Source organism: Falco rusticolus, chromosome 13 (genome assembly GCF_015220075.1).
Source record: "Falco rusticolus isolate bFalRus1 chromosome 13, bFalRus1.pri, whole genome shotgun sequence".
Lineage (NCBI taxonomy): Eukaryota > Metazoa > Chordata > Aves > Falconiformes > Falconidae > Falco > Falco rusticolus.
In genome coordinates, this window is record NC_051199.1 from 12694125 (window position 1) to 12722014 (window position 27890).

At 39.2% G+C, this 27890-nt stretch overlaps 1 protein-coding gene across 1 annotated transcript in view; it reads right to left on the reverse strand.

Annotated features, from left to right (window-relative positions):
- The window catches only part of DNER (delta/notch like EGF repeat containing), a 139459-nt gene extending 113029 nt beyond the window's left edge, over window positions 1–26430 (reverse strand). The window contains exon 1 of the mRNA XM_037407081.1: window positions 26064–26430. Within this exon, the coding sequence (XP_037262978.1) occupies window positions 26064–26321 (258 nt within the window). The 5' untranslated portion in view covers window positions 26322–26430. The remainder of the gene's footprint in view (window positions 1–26063) is intronic.
- Between the last annotated feature and the right edge of the window lie 1460 nt (window positions 26431–27890).

Here is a 27890-nt window from a genome sequence, read left to right on the forward strand (position 1 = left end):
ACATTTTGCTTTTCAGCTATTATATCTGAGAACATCTACCATAAGAAAGCCTACATGCAAGAGCTTCATATGTTATTTTACATCCTTAAAGACTGCTAAAAATTTAACTAGCTGGAATCTAAAACATGTGACCCTAAATCGAGAAGCTCTTAAATAAAACATGTAGGAACACACTCAGAGCTTTCATTTGGAATTCTATTGTGGCCGTTCTATATTTGGACCTTAAATGTCTCAAGAATTACCTCAGGTAACCTATGAAAAATCCGCAGGGGAAAAAATCAGTGGCTTAGGAGGCAAAATAAAAATAAATCCTATTTTGAAACCAAATATTCCTGCAGCCTGTATGAAATGCAGAAGTAACCAAACAGCTGAAAGCACGCTTTGTTACAGCCAGTAATATACCTAATTAAATTCATTTCTCTATTTACATTTAACAGTGTTTAACTCTTTAATGGATATCCAGAATAAACAGCAAGCTGACAGAGATGAAGACAGAGAAAAATATTAATGCATGTCAAGGAAAAAAACAAGAACCAAACCCGTCCAACAGTTTTGCCATCACATTTAGTTCTTACGTAAAAACTTGTATTTCCCCTTTTTGTGGGCTAAAAGTTCACAAAATAACCCCTCCATTTACTACTTTTGAACTAATATGTGGCAATGACCACAATTCTAGCCAACATTAGCCAAGGTTGGTGAATATTGCTTTGAGGGCTTGGTTTTCCATTATTACACCACTCAGTTAATTAGTTGATCCAGATATATGAACCCATACATGTAGGAGAAATCAAATCCTGATAGTCTGATAGAAGGGGTAACAGAAGACACACTTTTCCTAATAGATGTGAGCAAGAGCAAGACAACACTGCATCTAACAGCCTCTGGTCATGAGCTTACCAGCTTCAGAAACTTTTGTTAACCTTTCCCCTCTGGTAAAACAGGTTTTCAGAAAATATGCTATGGTACAATATACTACTTTATTCAATTTCAAAAAAAATCATCATGTGCATACACCTTCTGAAACAATAAAATTGAAAATAAATTTGTTGTGACAGCATATAACAAAAATTTGGAAAACAATTTCTTCTGAAGATTTTTCTTATAAATAATTTCTAGCAACTTTTTCAGTCCTGTCCCACGTGACTTTCTGCAATATCAATACTACGTTGGATTCCTATCCAAACATTCAACATTGTTAATCACCACAGTGCCAATTAATTTTCTAAATTAAATTTTCATCAGCCCAATATTACTACATTATTTGTAAGCTGTCTTGTGTTTTATAGGGTTTATCCACTAAGCCTAAGAAGTCTTTTCAGTGCCACTTGTTCAGGATGCTGTTTAATGTTCCTACCCATAAAAGGTTGTATGAAAGGACAGTAACAAAACTGACTTTAAAAGTTGTTTTAACAGGTATGGAACTATGTGCAAAAAGCAGTAACAACAATATAAAAATCACTGGGTTAAAGTGGTTTTAGTTTCTTGTTGGAACAGAATAAAAATGTTTGAGAAAAATCTTTCTATATGTACTCATTTTCACCCTCTGTAAAGCACAGATCTTCTAGCAAGCAAAGCAACTTAGAAGGTTGCCTTTTTAAATCCTTTATTAAGATTAACATCCCAACAGTTTCCGCTAGAAGTAAAAAAGGCCCAACACAAAAGATAAAAAAAAATTCTAAAACTTGTGTTATACATCATTTATTATGAATTCTCCAATAGACTTAAATTCAAACTCTCCCATAAACATAAACCCATACATCATCCATATAATGATGGTCAAATCAAGGAACAAAAAATGAATCTATATTTTCTCATTTGCATCCTGACAATACAATTCTTTCTCTTTTCATGTATAGCACACAACTTCATCTATCCAGCTCCTGTTATTTTATGCAAAGTAAATGCTCATTTTTTTAAGAGCATGAAAACAATGTATGCCATTGAAGTTATCCAGATTTCAATGTGAAACATTCACTGGTACCAAAATATTATGTAAGGAACAAAAATCTTCTAAAAGGCAGTATTTTGGTCAGCACAATGTTTCTTTTCAATAATGAGCTCTCAAACAGAACAGTATGAAAAAGTAGGAAGGCTGGGGTTTTTTCTTTAACTGCAAATAATTAAGGCTAACTACTTAACATTTTACTGAACAGAGTGCAGGCTAGCCATGACAGACACATATTTGGATGCAATTTCTCCGTAAGGCCAGACTTCCCCATTTCTAGTCATTTCAACCCATAATTGAGAATTCATTATCTATTGAATCTTATGTGTAGGACCATTTACTTTTTAATGAAACCATAACAAAACACCACAGCAGAAAATGTTCCCTAGCTGACAAACATACCTTCATTAAACTTCCATATTTTAATTACAAATATGATATTAAAATCAGATGTAATGTAACTGGCAAGATCTCAAAACACATGTAAATACCTTGTGAAAAAGTTATTAAAAACATTTGTTACTATCCCATTAACTTCTGTGCTTGCCAAACTTGTCTATTAAAGAAGGTTAAAATTTAATCCTATGCCTACCTATTAAAAAGCAGAAAGCAAAGAGAGAAATAGAAGAACAACACATTATTACTAAAAGCCTGAAGCAGTCAAGATCATGATAATCATCCAGAATGAAAAGGAAAAAAAAAAAAATGTAATTTGACTACCTCATTAACATTGAGGCGCATATTACAAAAAGGAGAGTCATATACTTCTGGGGGCAGAAAAAGATGAGTAAAATAACACACTTCTAGATTTATTGGAAGTATCATCATTACTATCATAGTAAGCAAGGAATGTTTCTTAGCATCTTTTATTTGCTATATAACACAGGCCAAGAGTGAGAAGTATTATTAAAGTGGATAAGCAAATCCAGAAATAAACTGAGACTAATGAGGAACTACCACCATACACCATCTTAGATAGGAAATAAAATCTCAAAAATTATTCAAGGTAGGAAATACCAGAAGTGACACTACACTGTCACCACACTGGCACAAAGATGACAGTCATAATACACTGTGACTATAACATCTTGAAACTAACTAAAAGTAACATAGCTCCTTCCTTCCTCCCCGAATTTGTATTTTTATGTTATTGGTAATATTATTTATTATTAAGAATAACTTCTTTGTCTGAACTGTGTATTACATCTCTTACCTCATCCATGTTGAGTGAGTAGAGTTCAAAAAAATTGTGACTTAGCCTTCCAGTCACAAGACCAAAAGTACATATCTGTCAGATGGGCAAAGAACAGGCCACAGAATTAATATAATAAGCAATGCAAGATATAAAACGTTCCAATTTAAGAAAGATAATGTAGAGTGCAGTAGTACATACACTTTTGGCAGCAGTTGAGCAGTAAACTGTAATTTTCCAACTAAGAAAAGACTGAAATCCTGGATTAGACATCAAGACAAGAGCACATTTCAGAACTAGAAAAACCTTAACACTAGGTTTCAAAGCCAAAAAATCAGCTGTCCTGTAGTTCAGAGTGGGGGGTGGGGGGGGGCGGGGGTGGGAAAGCCTGTTTCCTTTTAAAAACATAATCTTGTTCCCAATAGATGTAAACCCTTTAGGTTTAATTCCTTACACATAAACCTGTTTCACGTGACATGCGATGGAACAGAAATCCTGTCACTGCATATGCTGCTGACAATTTTTTTTTTTTTCCCCATACAAAACTTTAGATAATTTCAAGCACACAAGCTATCAAGCACTGCAGCTTTCAGGCCAAAAGAAATCCTGAATTTTTACTTACAGCCTTGAAAAAACTTCAAAGATTTCATATTTCTAGAAGCATCTAGGAAACACATACTTGGTTTATTACACCACCAGTGAACCAGTTCACCGACATACCTACCTCTGGGCAAAACTAGGCATTCATGAGAGAAGTGCAAGCTAGAAAACTTATTCTCCTGATAATGGACATGTAATCTGGCACAGCTGATGGTTTTCAACAGGAACTACCGCTAATACCTGAAATTGTGCAATCCAGCAACATCTCACACGTAGTGGTGGCACCAAATGCAGCTAAATGTGACAATGAAGCTGGACAGCTAACCTAGCATTCTAGCCCAAAGCAGACTGTACCATCCATTTTCCAAAATTATTTATTTTGTTTTATAAAGGTAAGTCTGACTATAAAGTCATGAACAGCTTTTACCCTTTTTGAACACGGATGCAGACACACACAAGCTGCTGTTGCAGAAATTAATGTTTTCAGTTGTAGCTGTCAATATAACTAACATTTCTTCTTTGTCTAAGTTGACTACTATCATCCATTGCAGTAATGCCACAGTAAGTAAAGCAAGCCCCTTATGTAAGTGAACTTCCCTGTTTCTTTTTCCATTCCCCTGTCCTTTCATTGCTGCAAGAGATCATCAGATGAACAGAAGACTGAAATAAACTATCTGTGCAGCACCAACCATATGCCCAAGACTTCTGTCGTTGCCACAATCGGTAGATTGAAGATTAAATGGTTAAACATTTGAAATATCAATGATTCAGCCATTTGTGAAAGGAAAATAATATTAATTCTTTTTCCTGCATGCAGCAGTATCAGAATGACATTGTTACTGGTTTTACAATTAAAGAAACTTGGCAAAAAACACTTGTTCCCTCCTGCTCACAGGCAGACAAGCGAGAAAACCTCCAGGTCTAGCTCCACATTTCCCAATTTTATCAACTTTTTTCCATTTTATTTTAACATAAGAGGTCACATGAAGTTTGCTTTACTAATAGTGCACATCTCTAACAGCTGCAAAATGCAAATAGTGCGGTGAGGATATTTCCAGCAAGCAGAAAGAAAGGGTGCAGATGGCATTGCAATGAGACAAGAATTTGTGTCTACAGATCAAAATATTTCCTAGAGTGAAACCTTTTGTTCATCACTGATTTATCACAACCAGCACGGCGCTTCTGTTGCCACCGATTGCCCGGCTCCCTCAGGACAGCGCTGTGCAGCAGCAGGCCAAGGTCAGAGGCCTCACCCGCGGTTGCTTAGCAACGGGCGACCTTGTCAAGGCTGAAGGGCAGAGGCAGTGGCCCAGGCAGCCCGGCCGCCACTGGCGCACACCATAGGTGCGGGGTCCATAGTCCTCTTAACGCTGCCCTTCTCTCCCGCTGATGGGAAGAGTTCATTTTCCAACCATTACCCGTGGGATTTTAGCCATGGGTCCTCTTTCCTGGCAGGTGACAGATTCAACCACAGACATTAATTTGCTGTTGAATCCACATACGGTCCCTGCTAACCAGGCGGGTAATGGTTTTACCTCAGAGAGCTTAGGCAGGACTGGTGCTCCTGCCGTACCAGAGGAGCATCAAAGACCATAGCCTAACTAAATTTGGAATACCAATGAGTCTACAAAAATTGATGTGAGCCTGTTCACTATTAGCATTTAGCAATTTAGTATTATCTTACATAATAACAAGACATCTGTGTGCAGTTTGGGAATCCCTGTTGGTAAAGAATTGTTCCATAGCATCGTCTTTCTATTATACGTTCTCTAGTATTAGATTTTACTATTTTAGGTTCTTCTCCAGATCTTACATCAAAGCTGTATAAACAGACTTCACACTGATGGTGTTTAATTGCTTTGAATGTACATCGGTCAGTGCCTGGATGATTCAAACAATTAAGACCCAGACGTGCTGATTTGTTTCCATTCTTTCAGAACCCTAGGTAAAACTACTAAAATAAAGCAATGATTCTCAACTGGACTCATGCAGTTTGAAATCATGCAGTCTGTCTTCTGAAATAAAGCAAGCATGTAAAACTTACTTTTCAACATTCCTTTGATCTGAGGGTTTAAAATACATCTACAAACAAGGCACACATTTATACTTCTGGACCACCAATATAAAATTAATGCCTTGTTAAGCATATTTTAAGACTGCAAGAACAGTTACTTTATGAATGGCTATATATCCAGAGTGTTACAAACAGTAACAAGAATATAAATAATTCTTCCAAATCATGGATTACAACTAAGAAAGTTGATTTAATTCTTAAAAAAATCAGCTAGGCATTCAGCCATTCCGTTGAGAAAGCACCAGTACTTTCCCCAAAGAAAATTGGTGCAAGATAAGAATATACATTATTTATTTGTCCAGTGCAAAAGGATTTCTCGGGAAAAAAAACAATTGTTTTTGTCACTTTTTATCACCATATAGATCTATTTCCAACAGCAAAAGAAATATGTTGGTTTTCAGAATTACATATATGCACAAAATGGAAAGAGGGATAAAATAGTATGCTTATTACAGGAATAAGATGATTCTGAATTTCTAAGAAACAGAGCTGAATTTTGATTCAAGATAAATGGAACAATGCTCACCATTCAGTACTTTTCACTGTAACGCAACAACAGTTTTACTTAATAAAATAATCTAAATTTTAGAAGCCAGATAAACAGAAGTACTTGCAAATAATCAGCTATCCATATTCAGAATGAAACCTGAATTTTTTAGGTTAATTTTAAGGAGACAAAAACCTTTAATGAGTAGGACATACTTTAGCACAATCTCATAGACATTTGTTATTGAAATGCAAGGGTAATTTTGCCAGATAGAAACCTCAAAGTCTGTCAGAGCACCAGCCTCAAAACTGATATTAATGGACTCTTCTACTAGCCTTACCAGTTGGACAAGGAGCTGAACTGACATAGAAGGTGAAGCAGGAGGTCCTGTCAAAGTAAACCAAGACACATTGCTATGATAGTAACCGATGTATAAATCAAAAGACATCAACTGCAAAACTATGCAATTACGAAGCCATGGTTTTTAAAATGTGCTGAATTGTATTTTTAACTTCTAGTTTTAATATGCTTTCATAAAGAAGAGATGACATTCAGTGGCTGATAACCATTAAGAATTATTTTTTTATTACTACAGCTATTACATCAAGTTCAAAACCTTTTGTTATCAAGGCAGACCCATCATACCTATACAAAGTTCTTTGTCTAATTAGTTACATCTTACATATACGTATTCTGATTACTAAATTTTACATGTTTTGTTTAAAAGTTGTGAGGCATTTCTGATTTGTTAATTAATAAACAAATGCTAAGATACACTTTGTGAACCTACATGATTGCTTTCACAGCCCATTCAAAATTCCTGTTCCAAACCACTTCAACAATCCAGATACCTCCAATAAGTTCAATGGCAGAGGAATGGAGAATTGAACAAGGTCTACCTTTTCCATAACACTGTGTCCCTGATCTACCAACAGTGAAGCTGGTAGAGCAGTCATACACCAAGACTGACTTATTTTCAGATGACACACACATGATTTTAAGGACATTCTCCTGGAGAAGGCTCATACTGTGTAGCAGACCAAGTTACAGAAATCAATGATGGCATGGGACCCAGGGGGCCAAGAAGAAACACATACAATTCTGGATTCTTATTTCCAAAAATTAAATTTACTATTTTCAAAACCCAACTCCCACAAGAAGTTTCTTGACTTCAACCAAGTCCAGAAAAGGTGATTTGCTGACATCCAAAATATTGACTTTTGTAATTTGCAGGCAATCAGCTGAGAGAAAGCTGGATGTGCATCAAACTTTATAGTGAGTTGACCTGGCAGCCAGGGAACAATGAGCAGAAAAATATTTCTGCATCTGTATGTTACTGTAATTAGTAAAGAGCATTCTGTGAAGTCTCCTAGGACACAAAACTAGAACTGGTTCATATTTGTACAAAATAAGAGGAATTTCATGTGGACAATTTGATGACTACATTCAGCTTTTGGTTGTTAGCAGATTTTTCAGGGTGGAAAATAAGCAGACTACAGATGGGGAAAACATTGGAGCTGGCTCAGCAGGGTTAATTCTGGCATGATGGTGCATTACTCGTCAGCTGCAGTGCCTCAGCACCACACTCCAGGGACCAGAGTAATTGTGCATGGAGCTGGCAGGGAGTCAGGAGCTTTGTTAGCTCCTGATCAGCATTAACCATTCTAAATAAAGCTCAGCTCTACACAGACAAATGTGTAGATGACTCCACGTGATCCTCATCAGTACCCCGGAGTTTTCTTCCGTGCGGAGTATGCTATTACCCCAATAATAAAGGTAAAGGAAATTGACTACTAGCAGAAGAAAGATTTTGTCCAAAGATGTCCTACTCCAGTTTCAGCCCTTCTGTTAACACTTCCCTCCCCCCAAAACATGTACAAGGAAAGGAGGAGGTTAAATGAATTAACCTGTAGAAGAAAGCAGACCCTTTGCATTGTCACAGGTGCACAAATAAAAACCCACAATAAAATAAAAAATAAGATGTGCACTTGGTGTGCTTGTTACCACAGAAGGAAAATCATTTCTTATAATGAGAAGAGTTTTAACCATTACTAAGCATCCTAGAAGTTTATAGTCTACACAAGGGAACATTTCAAGATATGGAAAATTAACAGAATTTAAGATGAACTAGATAAACAATTCACTGGAATAACATCCTGTGACGAGGTCAAGTAGGAAAAGTAAAAATAAAAGGGGGACCAAACTGAGAACTTGCCACAACTAAATACAGGAGGACCAAAATGCACTAGATTTCTAAATCATATACTAAAAAAACTAGAATAAATCTGAAATGGACTATAATGAAAGTAAATTAGTATCAGCAGGGTAAAAACTACATTACTTACCAGCTCTGAAGAGTAGCTCCATGAGCTCTAAAAGGTCACCATATTGTTAGGTTGTACTTGAAAGTTTGTACTATATTTGAAATGAAAATTACAGAGCCATTTTGTGGTCTGAAGATCTACATTATTCTCATAATATCAGGTGATTTGCAGAGTGGAGTGTGAACGCTTTGGGTTTTTTCCAACATTATAGAGATACAGAAGCTTGTGATGTTGAGGAAAAAATTTTGAGAAAATTTCTAGGGCAGATTATAAGTCAAACCTTGCAATACAAGTTTCCAAACCTTTAGATCAAAAAGACAATGTACACAGATCAGGCAGGAGGCAAGGAAGAAAAAAACAGGTTGGAGGTAGGATTTTTTCCTACATCTATTAATTATTTGTAGCCAGAACTGCTTTGTATGAATTGACCACCAATATGATCTTGATCACTGTTGCAGACTATTGACCCAACCCACAATCAGCTGAAAGTAACAGAAACCATCTTTAATTATGAATCTAAATATGCCTGCATAGCAGACATTTCTTTCTTCCTTCATTCATCTTGTCTTGAGTCATATCAAACCTTTCATCTTCACGTACTTCAGACATACAACTCACCCTATAGCAATGCACAGTGAAAGCATAAAAGACAAGGGTAGCTAGAACAAACTACGCTTACCACATGTATAAAGCACAGCAAATGTCTCAAGGATTCAGAGCAAGGCCTCTGAGCTGCGCTGCTGAAATCAAGTAATTTCAGAGCACCTGGACAATCTGGGCATAACAGACTGTTAATGAGAAATAACCTTCTTTAAGAATGTCAGCAGCACCACTACCCGCTGTCAAAAAATTAAACCACAGTTGGCGCACCATTTTTAGTGTATTTATATATACACATTAATGATGGTAGACTAGCAAAATCGTTACACTCAAATGTATCACTGTAGATAACTATTTAAAACATTGCTAGGAAGAAGTTACTGTTACACAGTTCCAACAATAGATAACTCAAAATCTATTCCAAAAAACATCCAAAAAATTGAACCTCAGATTTTACTTGCACTACCAAGATACACTGAGTTATCTCAATTATAGAAAGAGAAGGAAGTTACTATATGGTTTAGTTAGTTAAAACAGAGCAAGGAGCTGAATTGCAACACTAGTAAGAGATGCACAGTACTTTTGTCACCTGACTTTCCACAAAGCATTTTCACTTTAACAGTAAAACACTGAAAACAAATCTGTTCACAATGATGCCTCTGTGCTTCATAGGATTTACAGGTACAACTCCTTCTTTCCTGTATGAGCCATTCTCCTCAGCTAACTTGTTGATAGAAGCCATCTACTTGCTCCAGAAATACATTTCCAGAACAAAACAGAAACAGTAGAACAATTGCCAAGGTGCAACAGCATCTAGAAAAACTCATTTAAGGCCTTAGTCCCTCAAAAACTCAGTCTAATTGATAAAACCAAAAATTATTGGCAGTGAAGAATGATAAAGACAGAACCCCAGCATATTTCACGGAAAGGAATTGTAGAGAAACAAGTTATTTTCAAGAAGAATCATTTCATTTGATCTGGAATAAGAATAAATGCAATTCACTCCCACTTCCGACTTGATGCAGATGACTATGCGCTATGACCTTACCCAAAAGGCATGCAACTTCTACACTAGTCATTGGCCAAAGTGAAAATAAGATCTAAAAAAGATAAAGATCTAAAACCCCTTCTGAAATAACAGCATTACTTAAAATTGGACAGGGTTCAGCAGATACTCAAAGGCAGAGAAATCTACTAAATTTATCAAGTGCTTAGCAAATTTTACTAAATTCTTCAGAACTAAAAAGTTGGGAAACATTTCTGACAGTGTTAAGTCACTGCTGTAGTTACTACTGCTGAACAATAATATTTCACCTATGAAAAGTCCATAATTTGTCTAATGAAAACTAACTGGACTGCTCTCATTAATTTTCTAGCATTCACTACGGAGATGCAAATCAGATTTGCTACAGAAAAAAAAAAAAGAAATAATAATAAAATATGATTATATTTGGAAAGTTATCAGCAAATAAAATTTACTATTTTTTCTCTAAACTCTCTCCTCTTTGTACATTTCAGTTCACACCCTGATGCCAAAAATTAGTTCTATTTCTATTCTTGTGAAATCCTGTGCCAGATGTCTGATTATGCCTGCTTCTGTATTACAGAACAATGCTGTCGAAAGAGGAAGTAAAACTTAGAAATCCATACAGACAACTGTAAAAATAATTTGGGTTGCTGAATGAACTTGAACTGTACATAACATATAATAGGAATACAGATATTCATAGTCCTTTCATACCCATGAGAGTGAGAATGACACCTGGAAGACTATGCAGCATCATTAATGCATTTATTTGGACCTGGAATACAGGCAGGTGCTGAAGAAAAGGCCAACAGTCAAATTCTTTGAGATACCTTATGTCAATTCACCTAGCTGAGACACAGAAAATTCAAACCAACTATCATTTCTGCTTATACCTAAAGAACTGGCAGTACTGAAATGAAAATCCTACAGTGCCATTGAAATGCAATTCAAGCAAGAAAAGAAGCTATCAGGCTTTTTCGGCATCTGAATCCTCTTTGGCTAAAAAGAAAATAAAAATTATTTTTAGAAGTTAACTTTATTCATGCAACTCTGCATTAAAAGACATCAGCAGAAGCTACAGAAATCACATTCCTGCAACTACTAGTGAAAAGAATATTGGGCATTGAACAGATGCCTATGCATTGAACGAACTGGGAATTGCACAGATATATAAAGGCAGAACAAAACCAGGAAAACATAGATAGAAATTATTTCAAATAGATTGCCTTCTAATGATTATTATTGGTCAGTGTGGTATCTACTCATCTAGCTAGAATACTCAGTTTTATTCCAGACATTGTGAAGGTCAAAGGCAAGGGCAGCTTGGTGGTTCGGGAGCAGCCCAGTAGGCTGGAGATGGGCAAGAACTTGGGAGGGGACATAGCCTGGACAGCTGATCCAAATTAACCAACAGGATATTCCATACCATATGACATCTGCTCAGATATAAAAGCTAAGAGAAAGGAGGAGGAAGGGCAAGGCATTCGTTATCTGCATTTGTCTTGTGGAGCAACCACTATGCATATACTGAAGCCCTGCTTCCTGGGAAGTGGCCAAACATCACCTGCTGATGGGAAGTAGAGAATAACATCTTTTGTTTTCCTTTGCTTCGGCATGCATGACTTTTGCCATTACCTTCATTAAACTGCCTTCATCTTGACCCCCAAGTTGTTTTTTTTTATCTTATCATCCCACACAGACACACATTCTGCTGAGGAGGGGAGTGATGGAGCAGCTTGGTGGGCACCTGGTGTCCCACCCAAGGTCAACCCACCAGAGACCGTAGCCCAGTTCTCCCTTTCCAAACCAGCAAACACGGCAATGCGCACTTCCCTTTCTCAGAGAATATTTTGTATATTAAATCAAAGCTGCTTCAACTGCCAAATTCCAGAAAACAGCCACATTCCACAGACCTAGAATTCACACATTCCAGAACATAAGTCTGAATATATTGATTTCCTTATTCTATTATGAATATCTATAGTGAATATTTCAGCTTATCTCTTATACAAGCTTAATAGTCAAACTGTAAAGTTTAACTTTTTCCTTTTTTTTCCTGATGCTGCTTATATTTCATGTCTTAAGTAAAGAAATGCAAACACACAGTATTACATTTTATACTCTTCTTCATCCCATTTATTTCATGAGATCTAAAGGGACTCTGAATAACTTACTATTCTACTCATCCCACAATTCAATGACTGCAACCAAATTAGTTTCCACACTGAAACACCCCTACATCAGCTGTTGTTTCCTCTGGGTTTGACACTATTGTCTTTAGAAAAAAAGTAAATTCTCCTGAAATAAGGGATACAAGCTCCATCAGCAACTTTCCCATGTGACATTTTTTGTTAATACACTGGGAAGAAGGAAAAAAAGAGCGAACAGTGAAGGTCAGTAACTGAAAACCAGTTGGATTATTAAGGTAGCTTGAGATGTATAGGACAAAAAATAATTTGGTGCATTGAAAAAATATGCTTTGGATAGAGAGAGTATGGAAAAATGTAACTAAATACTTTACTAAAAAAAGTAAACCACAGGTTCCAACGTAAGAAAAAGACAAAAACTACATCATCTCACTCTGCCAAAAAGGTGATGTGTTTGTTCATCCCAATTCCAGACAGCAACATTTTTAGACCTTAGGAATTAGTTTCATTGATGTTTATTTCCATAAACAAACAGGCAAGTTACTACAGGCAGAAGATGAGCTTGCAGAGCATCAGCTACTTCAAGACACGTATTTACGTACACATACTTACATAGTTGTACCCCACAGTCAACACACATAAGCCATCTCAATTCAACTTTAATGTAGCATTAACACTAAAAGCATCATTAACATGAACATTACGCAGGTAGCAAATATTTAGACCCAGATCTTTGCAGTCTTGCTTTTATGTATCCATATATTAAAGTTTTTCAAAATCAACCTAATACCTTTACAATTCCCTTGAAAAACACAGAGAACCCCATCTGTGTTATTTTAAAAAAATAGAGAAAAACAAACTGAGCAGATCAACAGCTGATAAAGTTTTACAATTATCTCCAAAAGTAGATTAGATAATGGCAATGTTAACATCTAAATCAATACATAATTAAATACCTGGGAACTTTTGCTACTAGATACCACTATACCACACTTCTTACAGTTGGTAGAAACTTCTGACTGAACATTGGGGTTATCAGAAAGTAACGGTTAATTGAATAAAAAGAGCTTTGTGCTGGCACCTCTGATCAGAGGAGGCCAAATCACAGACATGTTTCTGATGGAAGCTTTCTGGTGAACGTACTCTCCCTACTGCAGCACTAGTGCTGTGCTTGAAGATCTGGGAGCACAGCAAAGCACCTTGCAGCCCTGAGCTGCAGCCCCACTCTCGGAGTCACTGCACAGAATTTCAAAGCCATAAGAAGGCTGGGATAACTTGAAGCTCTGTGCTGGTTTTGGCTTGGGTGGAGTTAATTTTCTTCACAGTAGCTAGTACGGGGCTATGTTCTGGATTTGTGCTGAAAACAGTGTTGAGAACACAGGGATATTTTAATTACTGCTGAGCAGTGGTTATACAGTGTCAAGGCCTTTTCTGCTCCTCACCCCACCAGCACATAGGCTGGGGGTGCACAAGAGGTTGGGAGGGGGACACAGCCAGGACAGCTGGCCCCAACTGACCACAGGGATATTCCAGACCATATGACATCATGCTCAGCATATAAGCTGGAGGAAGAAGGAGGAAGTGGGAGGAGTTCAGAGTCATGGCATTTGTCTTTCCAAGTAACTACTACATATGATGGAGCCCTGCTTTCCTGGAGATGGCTGAACACCTGCCTGCTGATGGGCAGTAGTGAATTAATTCCTTGGTTTGCTCTGCTTGCAGGTGTCACTTTTGCTTTAGCCATTAAACTGCCTTTGACTCAACCCATGAGTTTTCTCTTGTACTCTTCTGATTCTCTTCCCCATCCCACCAAGGGAGGCAGGGAGGCTGAGTGAGCAGTTGTGTAGTGCTTACTGTGCTGGCTGAGGTTAAACCACGACAAGCTCTCAAGACTTCTCAGCTTCACAAAACTGCCCTACTTAGTGTCAAGGAGCTTGGAAGTGCTTTTACCAGCCAGCAGCTCTCAGAGCTTATGAGCTGCTTACACACCCTAGGCAAGGAACTTAGAAACTCTGAGAACACAGACCAGAACTGGATGTAAGTATATTTTGGAAAAGAAAATGTCATCCTTAGAACTAGAAATCCAAGTTGGAAGCTGCTGCAGTACTGATTACAAAGCGAAAAGCATATACATCATACAGAAATCAACTAAGATGCTACATTTGTGTTTGCTATACATCACTTACACAATAAGGTTTGCTAGCACAGCTGTTATTCCAGAGTATCCTTCAACAGATTATCTAATATGAACATAAAATATGGTTAAATCACTCACTCACTAATATGTCATGCTAACAGAAAATCCTCCATAATCCTAAATCAAATATAGTGAGGTTTTGGCCCATACCCTGATTTGCTGCATGCTACCGCTAGCAGGACTGGATAATTGTACCTGTAACTGATAAATCTATCATGCTTTTCTTAGGCAGGCCTTTGTGAAAAGGCAGATTCACTGGAACTGTTAATCCATTCTTTCTCACTCACCTGCAGAAAGAGTTAAAATTTTGTGTCACAAGGGAAGCTAGCTGACTGGGGAGAAAGGCTTTCAGAAGCTGGGCTTCCTTCTGCAATCATTCCACTTAGATAATTTCTTTGCTGCATTTCAGGAGCACCAAGAAACCCAAGCACAAATGGTTACCAAAATAACTAATTCTAAACTTATATTTATTATTTTTATAGACAGAGAAATTACTATGAGTTTATTTCACCTTTAAGAGATGGCATAGTGGAGTCTCAAGCAGCCCTTAAAAGAAGATGTTCCACATTTTTAGCATGCTCTATAGAAGCCAGATCCTGCCACACCCTCAGAAAGATTATTAAGAATTTCTGTAACATCAACCCAGTAACTTTCCATTACTTTCAAGAGCCAGTAGTTAGGGAAATTTTAACATTAGAGTCCTATTACAGTTATGTAAATTAAGTCAATTTGTCCTTCCTTCAATTAAACATGTTAATTTCCCAGGGGACTCAACACCATTTTCTTCAGTTGTCACATATGCCATCATCACACAGTACACTGTAGCCTTAAAAAGAATTAATCAAGTATCTGGTCTTACAGACCCTACCTATGTCAGTAAACCTCACGTAATTCAACTCATTGAAATTCAAAGGCATTCTCAAATGAGAAAGTTTCTCAGATCCCTACATACAGGAACATAACCTTGGTGTTCCATAGTGACAATAAATGCCAGAAAACAGCTCTCTTGCAACCAGACAGCAGAATTAGGACTATCAACACAAAAGTTACTTAGCTCTTAAGTTAATTGAACTTCTACATGGCGATCTTTACCTTGTTCTGCTTAATAATGCTCAGTTATATTTGCCTGAAAATTAGTACAATAGAAGTACATGTATGTAGTCAGTCACAAGTTATTAATAGACTGCTAGGTCTGTATGAAAGCTAAGCCATGTATTAGGTTTCTGAGGTTCACTCAATTTGATTTTGATAATTTCTTATTATCAAATAATATTATCATATTGATAAAAATATCAAATAATGCCTAATTTCTTCTGTAGAAAAAAACAATACATCTGTTAATTTTTTTTTAATGAAAACACAAATAAAATTTGCATGCATTATTACAGATTTGCTGAATTTAAAGCACAAACCATGAGGGCTGAATAACAAACATGACAATTGCCATATAGTTCATGGTGATACCTAACTGTCGTTATGGACAAATGACGCTATCCAAATACTTCAAATGGAGATCACAGCAACATACTATGTCTGGAAAATTACAGAAAACTGTCCCTATATTTCCCTTAGCCACATTAGCTGATCATTAGCTGATGTCTCATACCTGTTGTGGGGTTTTTTTTGAAGCACTGTCCTTGTCATAAGATTACCTTTTATTCAGACTCTTCTTGTTTGTCTCTGTATAAAGTGAACAAGTTGTTTCTCCCAGGTTATTCATATCTTTCCACATCTACTAATCACTTCTGCTGCCCTTTCTCTGCATCATATCTATTTCTGCCCTCTCTATCTTGTAAGTAAAGTTACCTGAACTTGATTTCAGGGGATTAAGTGCTATTCATTCATAGAAGGGAACAGCATTCTCTAACAGCTTCTGTTCTCTTGTGACATTATCTGCAAATCTTGAAATTATTTGCATTTTGAGCACTCAGGCTCAACGAGGCTTATTCAACTACCGCTATCAGAACATACGGGTCTTCCTCCCAGATATCACAGTTTATTTAGAATATACATGGTTAGCTGAAATTATTCCTTCTCTTGTGCATTTGTCACAACAAACTTCAGTTAGTTATTAGGCCCATTACAAAGCAGCACATAAGGGCAACCTAGACTGAAAATGAGGCTTGTTGTAAAGAAAAGGAGCCGTATCCTGTTACTCCTTTTACAGCTACTGTTCCTGAAGATACACAAAGGTCTTCTCAAACTGACAATACAGTTGCTGTTGTAACCAATACATGAAGTACAACAAAGCTCCCAAAATCATTAACATTCAGTGACCTTATCTCAGTATAACACCCTACTTTCCACAGTCAATTGAATCCCGTTCTTAACTTATTCAAGAGCACCTTGTTCACAAAACACCTTTGCTACAGAAGTCTTCAAAATACTGGTCATTGATCTATTGCCCCTGCTTCCAGTGGGAAAGAACAGTATGAAAATAAATTAATCTGTAGACTGCTAGCCTAAATATTTGCCAGACAAAGAAATAGTCTAATGGAATGATATTTTTTTTCTTTTGGTGGGGTTTTGGGGGGTTTTTGGGGTGTGTGTGGTGGGGTGTGTGTGTGGGGGGGGGGGGGGGCGTTGCGTAAGAAGGCTTTTTTCCTTACTAGGTAAATATATTCGGGTAGGGCCACTGGGACATGTATTTCAGATTCTGGTATTCAATACTATGCTTCCTTAATAAAGTGCTTTTCATCTAACATTCTTAAAGCCTCCATATCACTCAAAATTAACCTTTAGAACACCCAGGATTATCTGAATTTATAGAGGAGAAATTTAAATAAGAATGTGGTAAGAGGACTCAGCAAAGCAGTCAGCATTCCAAGCACCAAGCCTTGATACCCCCATTCCTAAGTCCGGATGTATAACTTCCGAGCCTTTTTATAAAGTTTACAGCTATTTTTTCAGGTTTACAGCAGAATATAATGCTAAGTAGTACAGTATGTTACACTTACTATGGTCTGTAAAATTTTAAAAAAAAACAACACTGCAAACTTGAAAAATAATGTAGGGCAGTGATATGAGTTCCTGAACGCAAAGACGTTACATATGTGGCATACAAACGAGCATTTGAATGCAAGAGGAGTTCTTTGTAGGAGAATTACACCCAACCAATAGAACAAATTAAAGAGTTGGTCTTATCAAGCAATATTACTTCTCTCATTGTATATCTCAATGTGCATTTCTACTGTTTACAAAGCGTGTTGGAAAATTGCAACAAGTGCAGTTTCAGAGCTTTTTCCTAGTAATATACAATTATAATTGGTGGTTTGTATGCTCATATTGATGAGTGACAGTTTCTCTCCAGAGGATACACTTATTTCACCATTTACATTATTCCTGTAACATATACATTGACAAAACCATACAGAACAATAAGTTGAACCAAAACCGTTTTTTTTCTTAAAAACCAGAGAACCAAGTTAAAAGCTTAATAAATTATGCTCTACAATGTCAAATGCACAATACTAAACTGCTTTTACCTTCAGATTTTGACTTAAATGCCACTAAGAAATTTTTAATGAAATTAGCCCTACTCTTGCCAAACACGTGTTTTCAATTGACATGAATGCACTTAAATATGGATGCTTTCAATTCGGGGATCACACACCCACGATCTGACACCTCCAGGTAAATTGATGAGTTCAGTTCACCTATATCAACCAAAAGTTAAAAAAAAAAAAAAAAAAGTAAAGTGGATATTATTGAAGCCTTCACTATAATGCAGTTGTCAGAAGAACAGGTAATCTCTCAGCATACATAAAAAAATGGGATTTAGCATTGTTCAAAACAGACTATATTGAGATTAACCAGCAACCAACAGGACATTGTTATTTGCTCATCTATTCAGCTCAGAAAGGACACCACGAAAAGAAAAATATTTCACTACATGCACAGGGAGGAAGAGTGTATAACTCTTAAGAGGGAAAAAATATGCAACACGGACATAAGAAATAAGAAAGAAAAATAAAACTAATAAACTCAGTTTTTGCATGCAATTAATCTGTGGGATTAATTGGAACACAAATTATCACAGCCCAAAGAGTACTAGAAATAAATGAGGGACTTGATATTTAACAAGAACAGAGTAAGTTATGAGAGCAAATACCAAAAAAACCCAAATCCCAACAAATATCAACCTATGTTTACAGTTCAGTGGATACTATTTTCAGCAGACTCATGTCTGCCTATTAAAATGGAATTTCTTGCATCATCTTCTAAGATTTTTGGTCTCATGATCAAGCTGAAATCCTGCTAAATGCCATTTCTGAAATTATTGATCTCAAGGCATGTACTTCTCAGAAAGGCAATATGTAGAAGATTTTATGAGAGTTCTCAAAAAGAGGGGAGCATTTCTACCTCCTGTATTACTGAATCAAGTCATACAATTCCAGTACTTTAAGCAATATTCTTGTTTGTTTGTTTTCCCATCCATAGTCTGTTGTTTCTTATCTTGTATTCAGTATAAGGTATTCTCCTAGTATATGGGAAACCTGCTCCGATAAAGAGGATTTCCAGGGCTACACACACACAAATGACAACATTGAGTTACGTATTTCAAAGGAAAGTGAAAAAATACTAGTTTTTAAACAGATATCATTGCAAAGTCTCTCAGATCAAAGAGCATAAACTGCAATGAAATACAGCATATGAAAAAGCTGAAGCATCTTAGTATAGCATATCTTCTACTATTATTTGATTGCTTTACACCTGGTCCTTCTCTTTACAAACTTTAATTACAAAAAATTATTAAAACCAATACCTGAAACTTCCACTTACATGACGGAATTTTTCAGAACCAAATAATTTGCACTATGTAATGACCTGACTAGCATTTAAAAAGAGCGATTTTGAACAGATTTAACAGGAGTATTTCCAGACATTGAAAGACAGAATACAAAGATTCACCGAGGTTAGTGTGCAGATATCCAAATAATAACCACTTATATAATTGGGACAGTTTGGGCTATTACATTATTCCAGTTTTATTCTACAGAAATTTAGACTAAATTTGTTTAGATCCCATGGCAAAAATCACAGCACAATTCTTTATTGACTGCTTTGGAAATTGCTGAATTATAGTTCTCCCGCATATTTTTACATTATATGCTTCAAGGCAAGATGCTAATTTGAAAAGCTTAAAATTCTGACTGGAAATATATTTCTACTACATTTAGAGAAAACAGATGTTATAATAGCTAAAATAAATGGGGTGGAGAAACTATTTTTCACATTCATTTATTCTGCGCTAATGTTCCCCATATTTGATACCTCACACCACCATACTGCAGAACTTCATCAGTTCCACTGCAACCGTGGAGATCATGAGGCACCTCAACAATACTTCACTTGCAGGTCACAAAAAACCTCATTGAAAACAAGTAATACCCTTCAGTTCTGTGTGACATGCAACTGCTACTTGAAGAAAAAATATCCTCAACAATGTCTATGAAATGTGGGTATACTGATTTGTGACTAAAGGAGCTGTAAACAAAGTAGCCTGAAATTAATACTAAAGATTTTTCAGATATCTAATAGCAATGTTGCCATCTTAGAACTCCTATTTGCACTGCACAAGTTTGTCAGCTTCCAAGTACAGTCTAGACTTGATGTTAAACATATACCTATAATAATACGGAAATAATTGAAATATCCAGCAAAGGGGAGGCAGGAACAGGACAAGAGTAATAGTCAAATGCAAACTCTAGGGGGAAATAAAAAAACAACCAAACCCAAAAACATAACCACACACACAGATGTGTATGTGTATACAGAATTAAAGAACAGATGCATAGGATGGTCTTGGCTGGAAGGGACCTGAGGGACTGGTTCAAGCTCTGCTCTGGCCAAGGCTAATACTAGGTCAAGGTGCTTGGGGCCTTGGCTACTCAAGCTCCTAATCTCCAAGGATGGATGGAGATTCCACAACTGTTCTAAGTTCCCGTTCCTGTGCTTGACCACCATCATTGTGAGGAATTATTTTTTTTCCTTAGATTTAACTGGAACTTCCCCTACTATAACATGTGTGTCACCTCTTGTCCTTTCACTGACCACATCTCAGAAGTCTTGCTCCTATGACCACCCATCTGGCAGCTGAGAATGGCATTTAGTTCCCCCTTAGCCTCCTCTTCTCCAAGAAAAACAGAGCTCTCACAGCCTCTTCTCACACACAGTATATATATATATCAATGCAAATATTTAAATTCTGCAACTTGAAAGCACTACAAGAGTTAGCAGTTAGTCAGCAGGAAATGACATGGTACCTCAGAACTCAGGCTAAACTACATCCAAATAAAACAAGAAAACTCCAGGGCATCTGCTAACTATACAATTTATTCTTATTAAAGATAAAAGAGTATACTCTTCATTAATGAAAAAAATACCATTTAAAATATGCTAGAGAATTCATTGTGAATTCAAGGATTCTTTAGAGACCTTTCAGAAGGGATATACGCACTTAACAGAAAACAGGATCTTGTGAAGATTTAATCAGGATACTGACATGAAGGTGATTTAGCAGTTTGATTAAAGGATGTTCTTTTACATAGCACTGTCCAGTGCAACCTGAAATAACCTGGACAATGAAAAACTCTGTACCACTTACTCTGAGGTATTACACCACTGAGTCAAGAAACAGTAACCTTTCTTTGAACAGCAGTTTACTACCCCTGGATTTCCATATTCAGCATTAAACAGCACATTATCAGAAATCTACTGAGGACAGAAATTCAAAGAAAAAGAAACAAAACCCCAACACAGCATAAAAAAAATAGAAGCAGGGGACACAGAGCAAAAGAATGGAATCGCTGCAGTACAGTATACAAATGTTCAAATACCATGATCAAAGACAAGAATAAATTCATCTGGCATTCACAAGTACAAAAAAAGGGAGAGAACAAAGGAAAACATAATCAGGCAGAAATTCAGGAGGGGAAATAAAAAAATAATAATCATTCTAAGAACAAAACTTAAAAGATAATCTACCATCCATCTGTATTAGTTTTTATATTATCAGTTCTTTCCGTGACTTCTTTAAACTCACATGACACCTTTCTAACACTTCATTTTAAACAAGCTGTCCACAGTTACATTTAAAAAAAATACTTTCCACTGTAGGTATGGAAAAGTAGCCATTGGAGTGAACATAACATATCCTCCCTAAGACCAAAGAGATCTTTTTGCCACTAAAATAATAATTTCAGTACTAACTCAAAAATGCTATTACATCAGTGGCTCCTATGTCATGCTCAGAAGTAAGCGGAACATCCAGTCATCACTAATCAGACCATATGGAAGAGAACTGCTGCAAAGTCAGAATGCTGGTTCAGTATGCTCGGATACTACTTGTGTTCTAGTTTTGATTACTGACACAATCTATACAATAATTAAGAGCATATTAAAAAGCACCAAAGAAAAGAATGAGGGAAAATTATCAAAGGAGGGAAGAAAAAAATAAAAACAAAAACAAAAGCAGCAACTAAAACAAAGCATATATGACAATATTTTAAAATATTAACTTTTAATGAAATTATGTCTTTTAATGAAATTAGCACTAGCATGGAACCAAATAAATATAATGCAATTTAATGCAAATATCTAAGTTCAGATTCTGTGGTTTTAAGCAAATTGTGACATTTTTCATTTCTTATTTTGCAATTTTGTACCTTATGTCTCTAAAATTATTTCATAGGGCACTAACACCGATCAATTTTTACATAAAACTTCCCTGATAAAGAAAAACAGTTTTATTGGATAATACATGTCATTACAAAAAACAGACTAGTCATTAGACTAGTTGTTAGAAATAAAGGTTAAAGGCTGCTTATCAAAGTAAAATATAAGTAAAAATTTAGAGACTATAAAGTTTAGGTGTCCTGGTTTCAGTTGGGATGGACTTCAATATCTTCTTAGGAGCTAGTGCGGGGCCGTGTTCTGGCTTTTATGTGAGACTTTTCAGTTCCTCAGGCCTTGCCAGCAAAAAGGCTGGAGGGGCACAAGGAATTGGGAGGGCACACCACCAGGTCAGCTGTCCTGAACTACCCAAAGAGGTATTCCATAGCATGGGACGTCACGCCTGGTATATGAACAACTCCATGCCTGGGGGTTGGCTGGGACAGGCAGGTCATTGCTCAGGAACTGGCTGGGCACCAGTGGGCAGATGGTGAGCTGTTGCATTGTGAACCATGTGTTCCCTCTGGATGTTATTCTTTCCCTTCCCTTTTTCATTATAACTGTTATTGTCATCATTGTTATCACTGTTCTTTCATTTTTGTTCTAGTTCAATTATTAAATTGTTCTTATCTCACCCCTTGAGTTTTACATTCCTTTCGAAGTCTCCTCCTCATCTGTGTGGGTGAGGGGAGAGTGAGCGAGCGGCTGTGTGGTGCTCAATTACCAGCTGGGGTTAAACCATGACATTAGGGAACTTAATATCTCATACTCAGGTCATCTCAATTTATTTTGTCAAATTCTTTCAGGGTAAAGCTGAGAATTAGCCAAGTTCAAATTCCTGCAGAAAGGCCATTGAGTTCTCTATAATTTTTGTACAATTTCCTTGGGAATACATGTGATTTCTTCTCTCACAGTAAAGTTTAAGATACTTCAACACATTAAGTCTATTTCTTCTTTACAGAGATGAGAAGCATGGTAAAGAGAAGTGGGGGGAAAAATCACAACCATGAAGAGGAATTGAGCTAAATTAGAGCAACATCCCACAATGTGAAACCAAACAAGCCATAACAAAACAAACCTGAAGTTTGCAAAACAAAGTATATTCTAACTGTAATGTGAGATATATACACATGCATAATTCATGGGATGGATATAGTAAGAGGACCTACAATTTCTGTTGTTAAATAAATAACGAGTTACTAAAGCAATTATAAGATCATGGAATTGGCTTATGTCCAAATGAAATGTATCACTTGGTGACAGGAAAGCTCTGAACTTTTAGAAGTATCTCATGTGCATGCAATGCCGATGTTGGTGCTGGCATGGGAAAAGAATAAAAAAAATGACAAGTGCATCAAAAACAGTTACAGTAAAAACTTCAGTGGCAATCTCCAGTTTTGACTGCAATCACTCTACATTACAACTTCACTTGACTTGTAGGCACATTTTGAACTTTTTTTTTTTTCATTCTGTGTTTCAACACACCTGAGCCGAATTGGTGAAAGATTGCCTTCACTACTAGAAGTGACATGAAAGTAATTCTGTATTTTCAGAAAGTGGGGCTCCGGAAGAACTCCAGCTCCATCACAAATTCCAAAAGTGCAAACTTACCTTCCATGATCTCAGTATTTTAGTGTAATAATTCCTGTTCTTTTTTCCCTTATTGGCATTCCCCTCTGCAAGTCCAACTGCTCAATAACAACCTCAGCAGTAAGACAAAAAGCCCTTTTGCCTACATATATCCAAATGATCCCCTGATTTAACCCATAGTCTTCTCATAACCCTTAAGGAATATGAAAAAAATAATCCTTATAGTTATTTTTAAATCCTTTCAATTCTTCATTATCATTGAATTCATTACTATTTTTACCTTACTTTGTGGGAATTTAAGCCGTTAGGCATTTGTTAAGCTGTTAGGCTGAACGACAGAGCAACACAAGAGTTAATGCATTTGTACAATATTTATTTCCTATTTCAATAAAATGAGCAAAATGTCAACTATGGATATATTGTATTTATACTACCCCTTTAAAAAACATACCTGTTCTCTAGCTAAGTTATGTTTCAAAGCCATATTAACTTCCCATAGCTACCTGGCATCCATACTTCAACTGCTGACATGATAGCTAGAAGTGGCATTCATTTATCAGCTTTCCTTGCGAGGGTCACTACTTAGTATTTCATAAAAAGAAACAAAATATACGACACTGTATGCCTCCTCTTACTTGTTAATAAAAAACATAACTGCTGTGAAAATATCGCCTATTTCTTTTGTTAGAAAAACAATTAAATCCAGTTCCCCAACCACAACACTTCACAAGAGTTACGGCGCTAGCAAGCGTTTCATTGTACTGAGTCCTGGAAAGGGTCATTAATCTTTCAGTCATGGATCTCAGACACATCTAACAGCAACAAACAAAGGCAAAAACGCAGCACGCTCTTTCTCTCTTTGTAGCGATAGAAACATAGTAAACTCCTAAGAGGACAACCTAAAATTAGCCGGAGACATCTATTTAAATCCACTTTCATCTCTCTGGTTTTACAGAATCTCATTAGCGTAAATATTTTCACTTTCATTGTTATACTGAATCAGCTGAGGCATTTTAAGGCAAGCACAGAACTCTGTGCATAGCGCTCCTACTTTATGATGACTTTTATACTCACCTACACATTAAGTCTTCAGTAAACGTACTGTCCCTTTTCATTGATTCGACAGTATAGTTCAGACACTATGTTACCGAAGAACATTAAAGAAAAAAAAAAAAGCAGATCGAATTTACTTGAATTCATTTGCTTCGATGTCAGATCCGGCTAAACCTGAGAGCACTGACAGAAATGGGAGCTAATCCATCCAGCCCTTTGTACGCTGCTGTCAGGAAAGTACCGTACAAACCTCTTTGTCCCTGCACCTGCTTTTCCTTATCGGAAGGGATGGAAGATTAAGGTTTTTGTGAATTTCTGAACACGATAAGAAAGACTATAATCCTTAATACCAGAGATTTAAAAAAAAAAAAAAAAAAAAAAAAGATTACGATCTCCACGTGACAATAATTAAATTCGGTTTATTACTACATTAAACCCCAACGTGACCACGCACGTTAGAAAGATGAACTGCTCCGTGCCTCTGATCACCACCGCTGCTCGGAGCGTTCTGACCTCTCGGAACCGAGCGCAGCCCGGCGCCGCCCGAGGCGCGGGCAGCCCCCCCGGTGAGGGGCCCCGGGGCACGGTGTGTCCCCGTCCCCGTCCCACCCCTGCCGGCAAGCCAACGCCACACAAATGGCCGGGACCGGGCGGTGGGGAGTGGCTGCGGTGCCGAGGTGATGCTGGAAGGCACCGGCTGAGCGCAGCCCCGTCCTCGTTCACCCCGAACCGAGCCCCCGGTCCGTGTCACTGCCGGCGTGAGGGCCACTCCCGGGCGGAGCGGCCCGCCCGCCGCACGGCTCCGAGCCCGGCGCTGGCGGCACCGGCACCCGCTCCGCGCGTCCACCGGCGCGGAGCCGCCGCCAGCCCGGGGCAGAGCCGCGGCGGCCGCTAACGGCACCACCGGCTGCAGCGCGAGGAGCCGGCGGGAGGGAGCGGCCGGGGGAGCGGGCACCGGCACCGGCACGGGCCGGGGCGGGGCGGAGCGGGGCTGGGGCGCCCGCAGGCGGGGTAGGGGCGCGGCGGCGGGCGGGAGCCGGCCGCGGACCGAGCGGGGACACCCAAGGGCAGGGACAGGCACAAGGACGCCGGGCGGGCGGCGGGCGCCGAGCGGAGGTCCCGCGGGAGGAGCCGAGGGGGACGCGCCCCTCACCTGGCAGGAGGTGCCGGTGACCCCCGCGGGGCAGGCGCAGCTGTAGGCGGCCGGAGGCTGGGGCAGGAGCGGCTGGAGGCGGCGGGGCGCGGCGGGGCCTCGGGCCGGCACAGGCGAGCAGGTGCCGTTATTGCGGCAGGGCTGGCTGAGGCAGGGGTCCCGGCCGGGGGGCGCGGCGGTGGCCGGCCCGGGGAGGCAGGCGCGGCGCTGAGCCAGGGCGAGCAGCAGCAGCAGCAGGAGCGGGGCGGCTCGGGGCATGGCGGCGGGGCGTCCGGGTGCGGATGCCGCTCCGCTGCGGGCACCGGCGGGGAGAGAAGGAGGAGACGGAGGCAGCGGCCGCCCGGCTGCTCCCTACCCCCGTTCCCCGGGCAACGTGCGGGCGGGGACTGGGCGGGGAGGAGCCGGCCGCCGTGCTGCGGCGCGCCCGGCAGGGGGCAGCCGTCCGCCCGCAGCGCGCCCCGGCCCCGGGCCCCGGGCAGCCGGGCTGGGCGCGCCCCGTGCGGGCCGAGCGGCACGTCCCGGAGCGCAGCAGGGCCGGCGTCGTTTCCCCGCTAGAGCCACGGTGGCAGCGGACGGGGCTGCGCCTCCGCCCCGGCTCCCCCAGGCAGGCGAGCGGCTGCTAGGGCACGGGGACCGGCGCCGCGCACCCGGCGCAGCGGTTCGCAGCGGGAGCCGCGCTCACGAGCGGCCCGGTAGGCATTCCCGGCCGGGCAGTGCCTCCGCTCGGCGTGGCCGGGATAAATGACTAGGCACCGGCGCCGGGACGGAGCGCTGCCCTGGGCTGGGCAAGCACGCTGGAAGAGATGCTCCTTGTTCGGGACATTCATCGCTTGCTTATTTGCTGTTTCACAAGTGTAATCTTCTGATAATTACTTTAAAGTTCTGTTAAGACCAAAGTGGAGGCAGATGAAAAGCCTGAAAATCAATCCTGTCATTTCTCATATTGGAAAAAAAAGAACCAAAGCCAAAACAAAACAAAAAAGCAAAAAAAAAGCAAAAAAAATCCCAAAACAAACCAATCTGTGTATTTTCCCAATTGAGGTTATCTACCGCTGATTTTTAAAAATCTATTTATAGTTTGCTAGTCTTTTGGGGGGGTTGTACTGCCTCTGATTTACAGACAGCATCTGTTCTAATCAGTTAAGAGCCAGCGAGGAAGCCAGTCCCCATTCCCTGCCCTTCTATTCACTTGCTCCTGCAAAAGCGCCATACTCCAGCCCGCCGTAGCTAACAGCTTCCCAGAGCTCCACCGCGGAGTACAGGACAAAGTGCTACGACTTTCACAAACCTCTACGCTTCACGTACGGCTAAAAGCTGTATCACGAGCAGAAATACCGAGCGATGCGAACGGAACCGAACGCACCCGGCTGCCGACCCCCGCCCCCGCCAGCGCCGCCCCCCGCGCAGCGCCGCTCCGGTGCCGCACCGGCTCCCCCTGCTGCCCCGCCAGGGGCGACCCCTTCGTCCGAACCGAGCCCGTTTATTTCCCTCGCAGCCCCTAACAACGGTGGGCGCTGACGTTTACTACAGCCTACAGGCGCTGTGGTAACACAAATGAAAACCTTTGTTACATATATTTGAATTAAGTTGTTTATTTGACAACTATCTGCTCCTTAAGGTTACTTGTTCTACAGATACTCATTCATCAGAGCCCTCCACACACAGAGACAAAACACCTCTGCTGTACTTACCCGACAAGTTCATCTTTTCTTTACTGATTATCATTAAATGCCATCTCTCAGTGAAATTCTTACAATTTGGAACTGAAATACTACTTACTATTCCTTAAGCATCTTTTTGGTTGGGCTTTTTTCCCAACCAATTTTG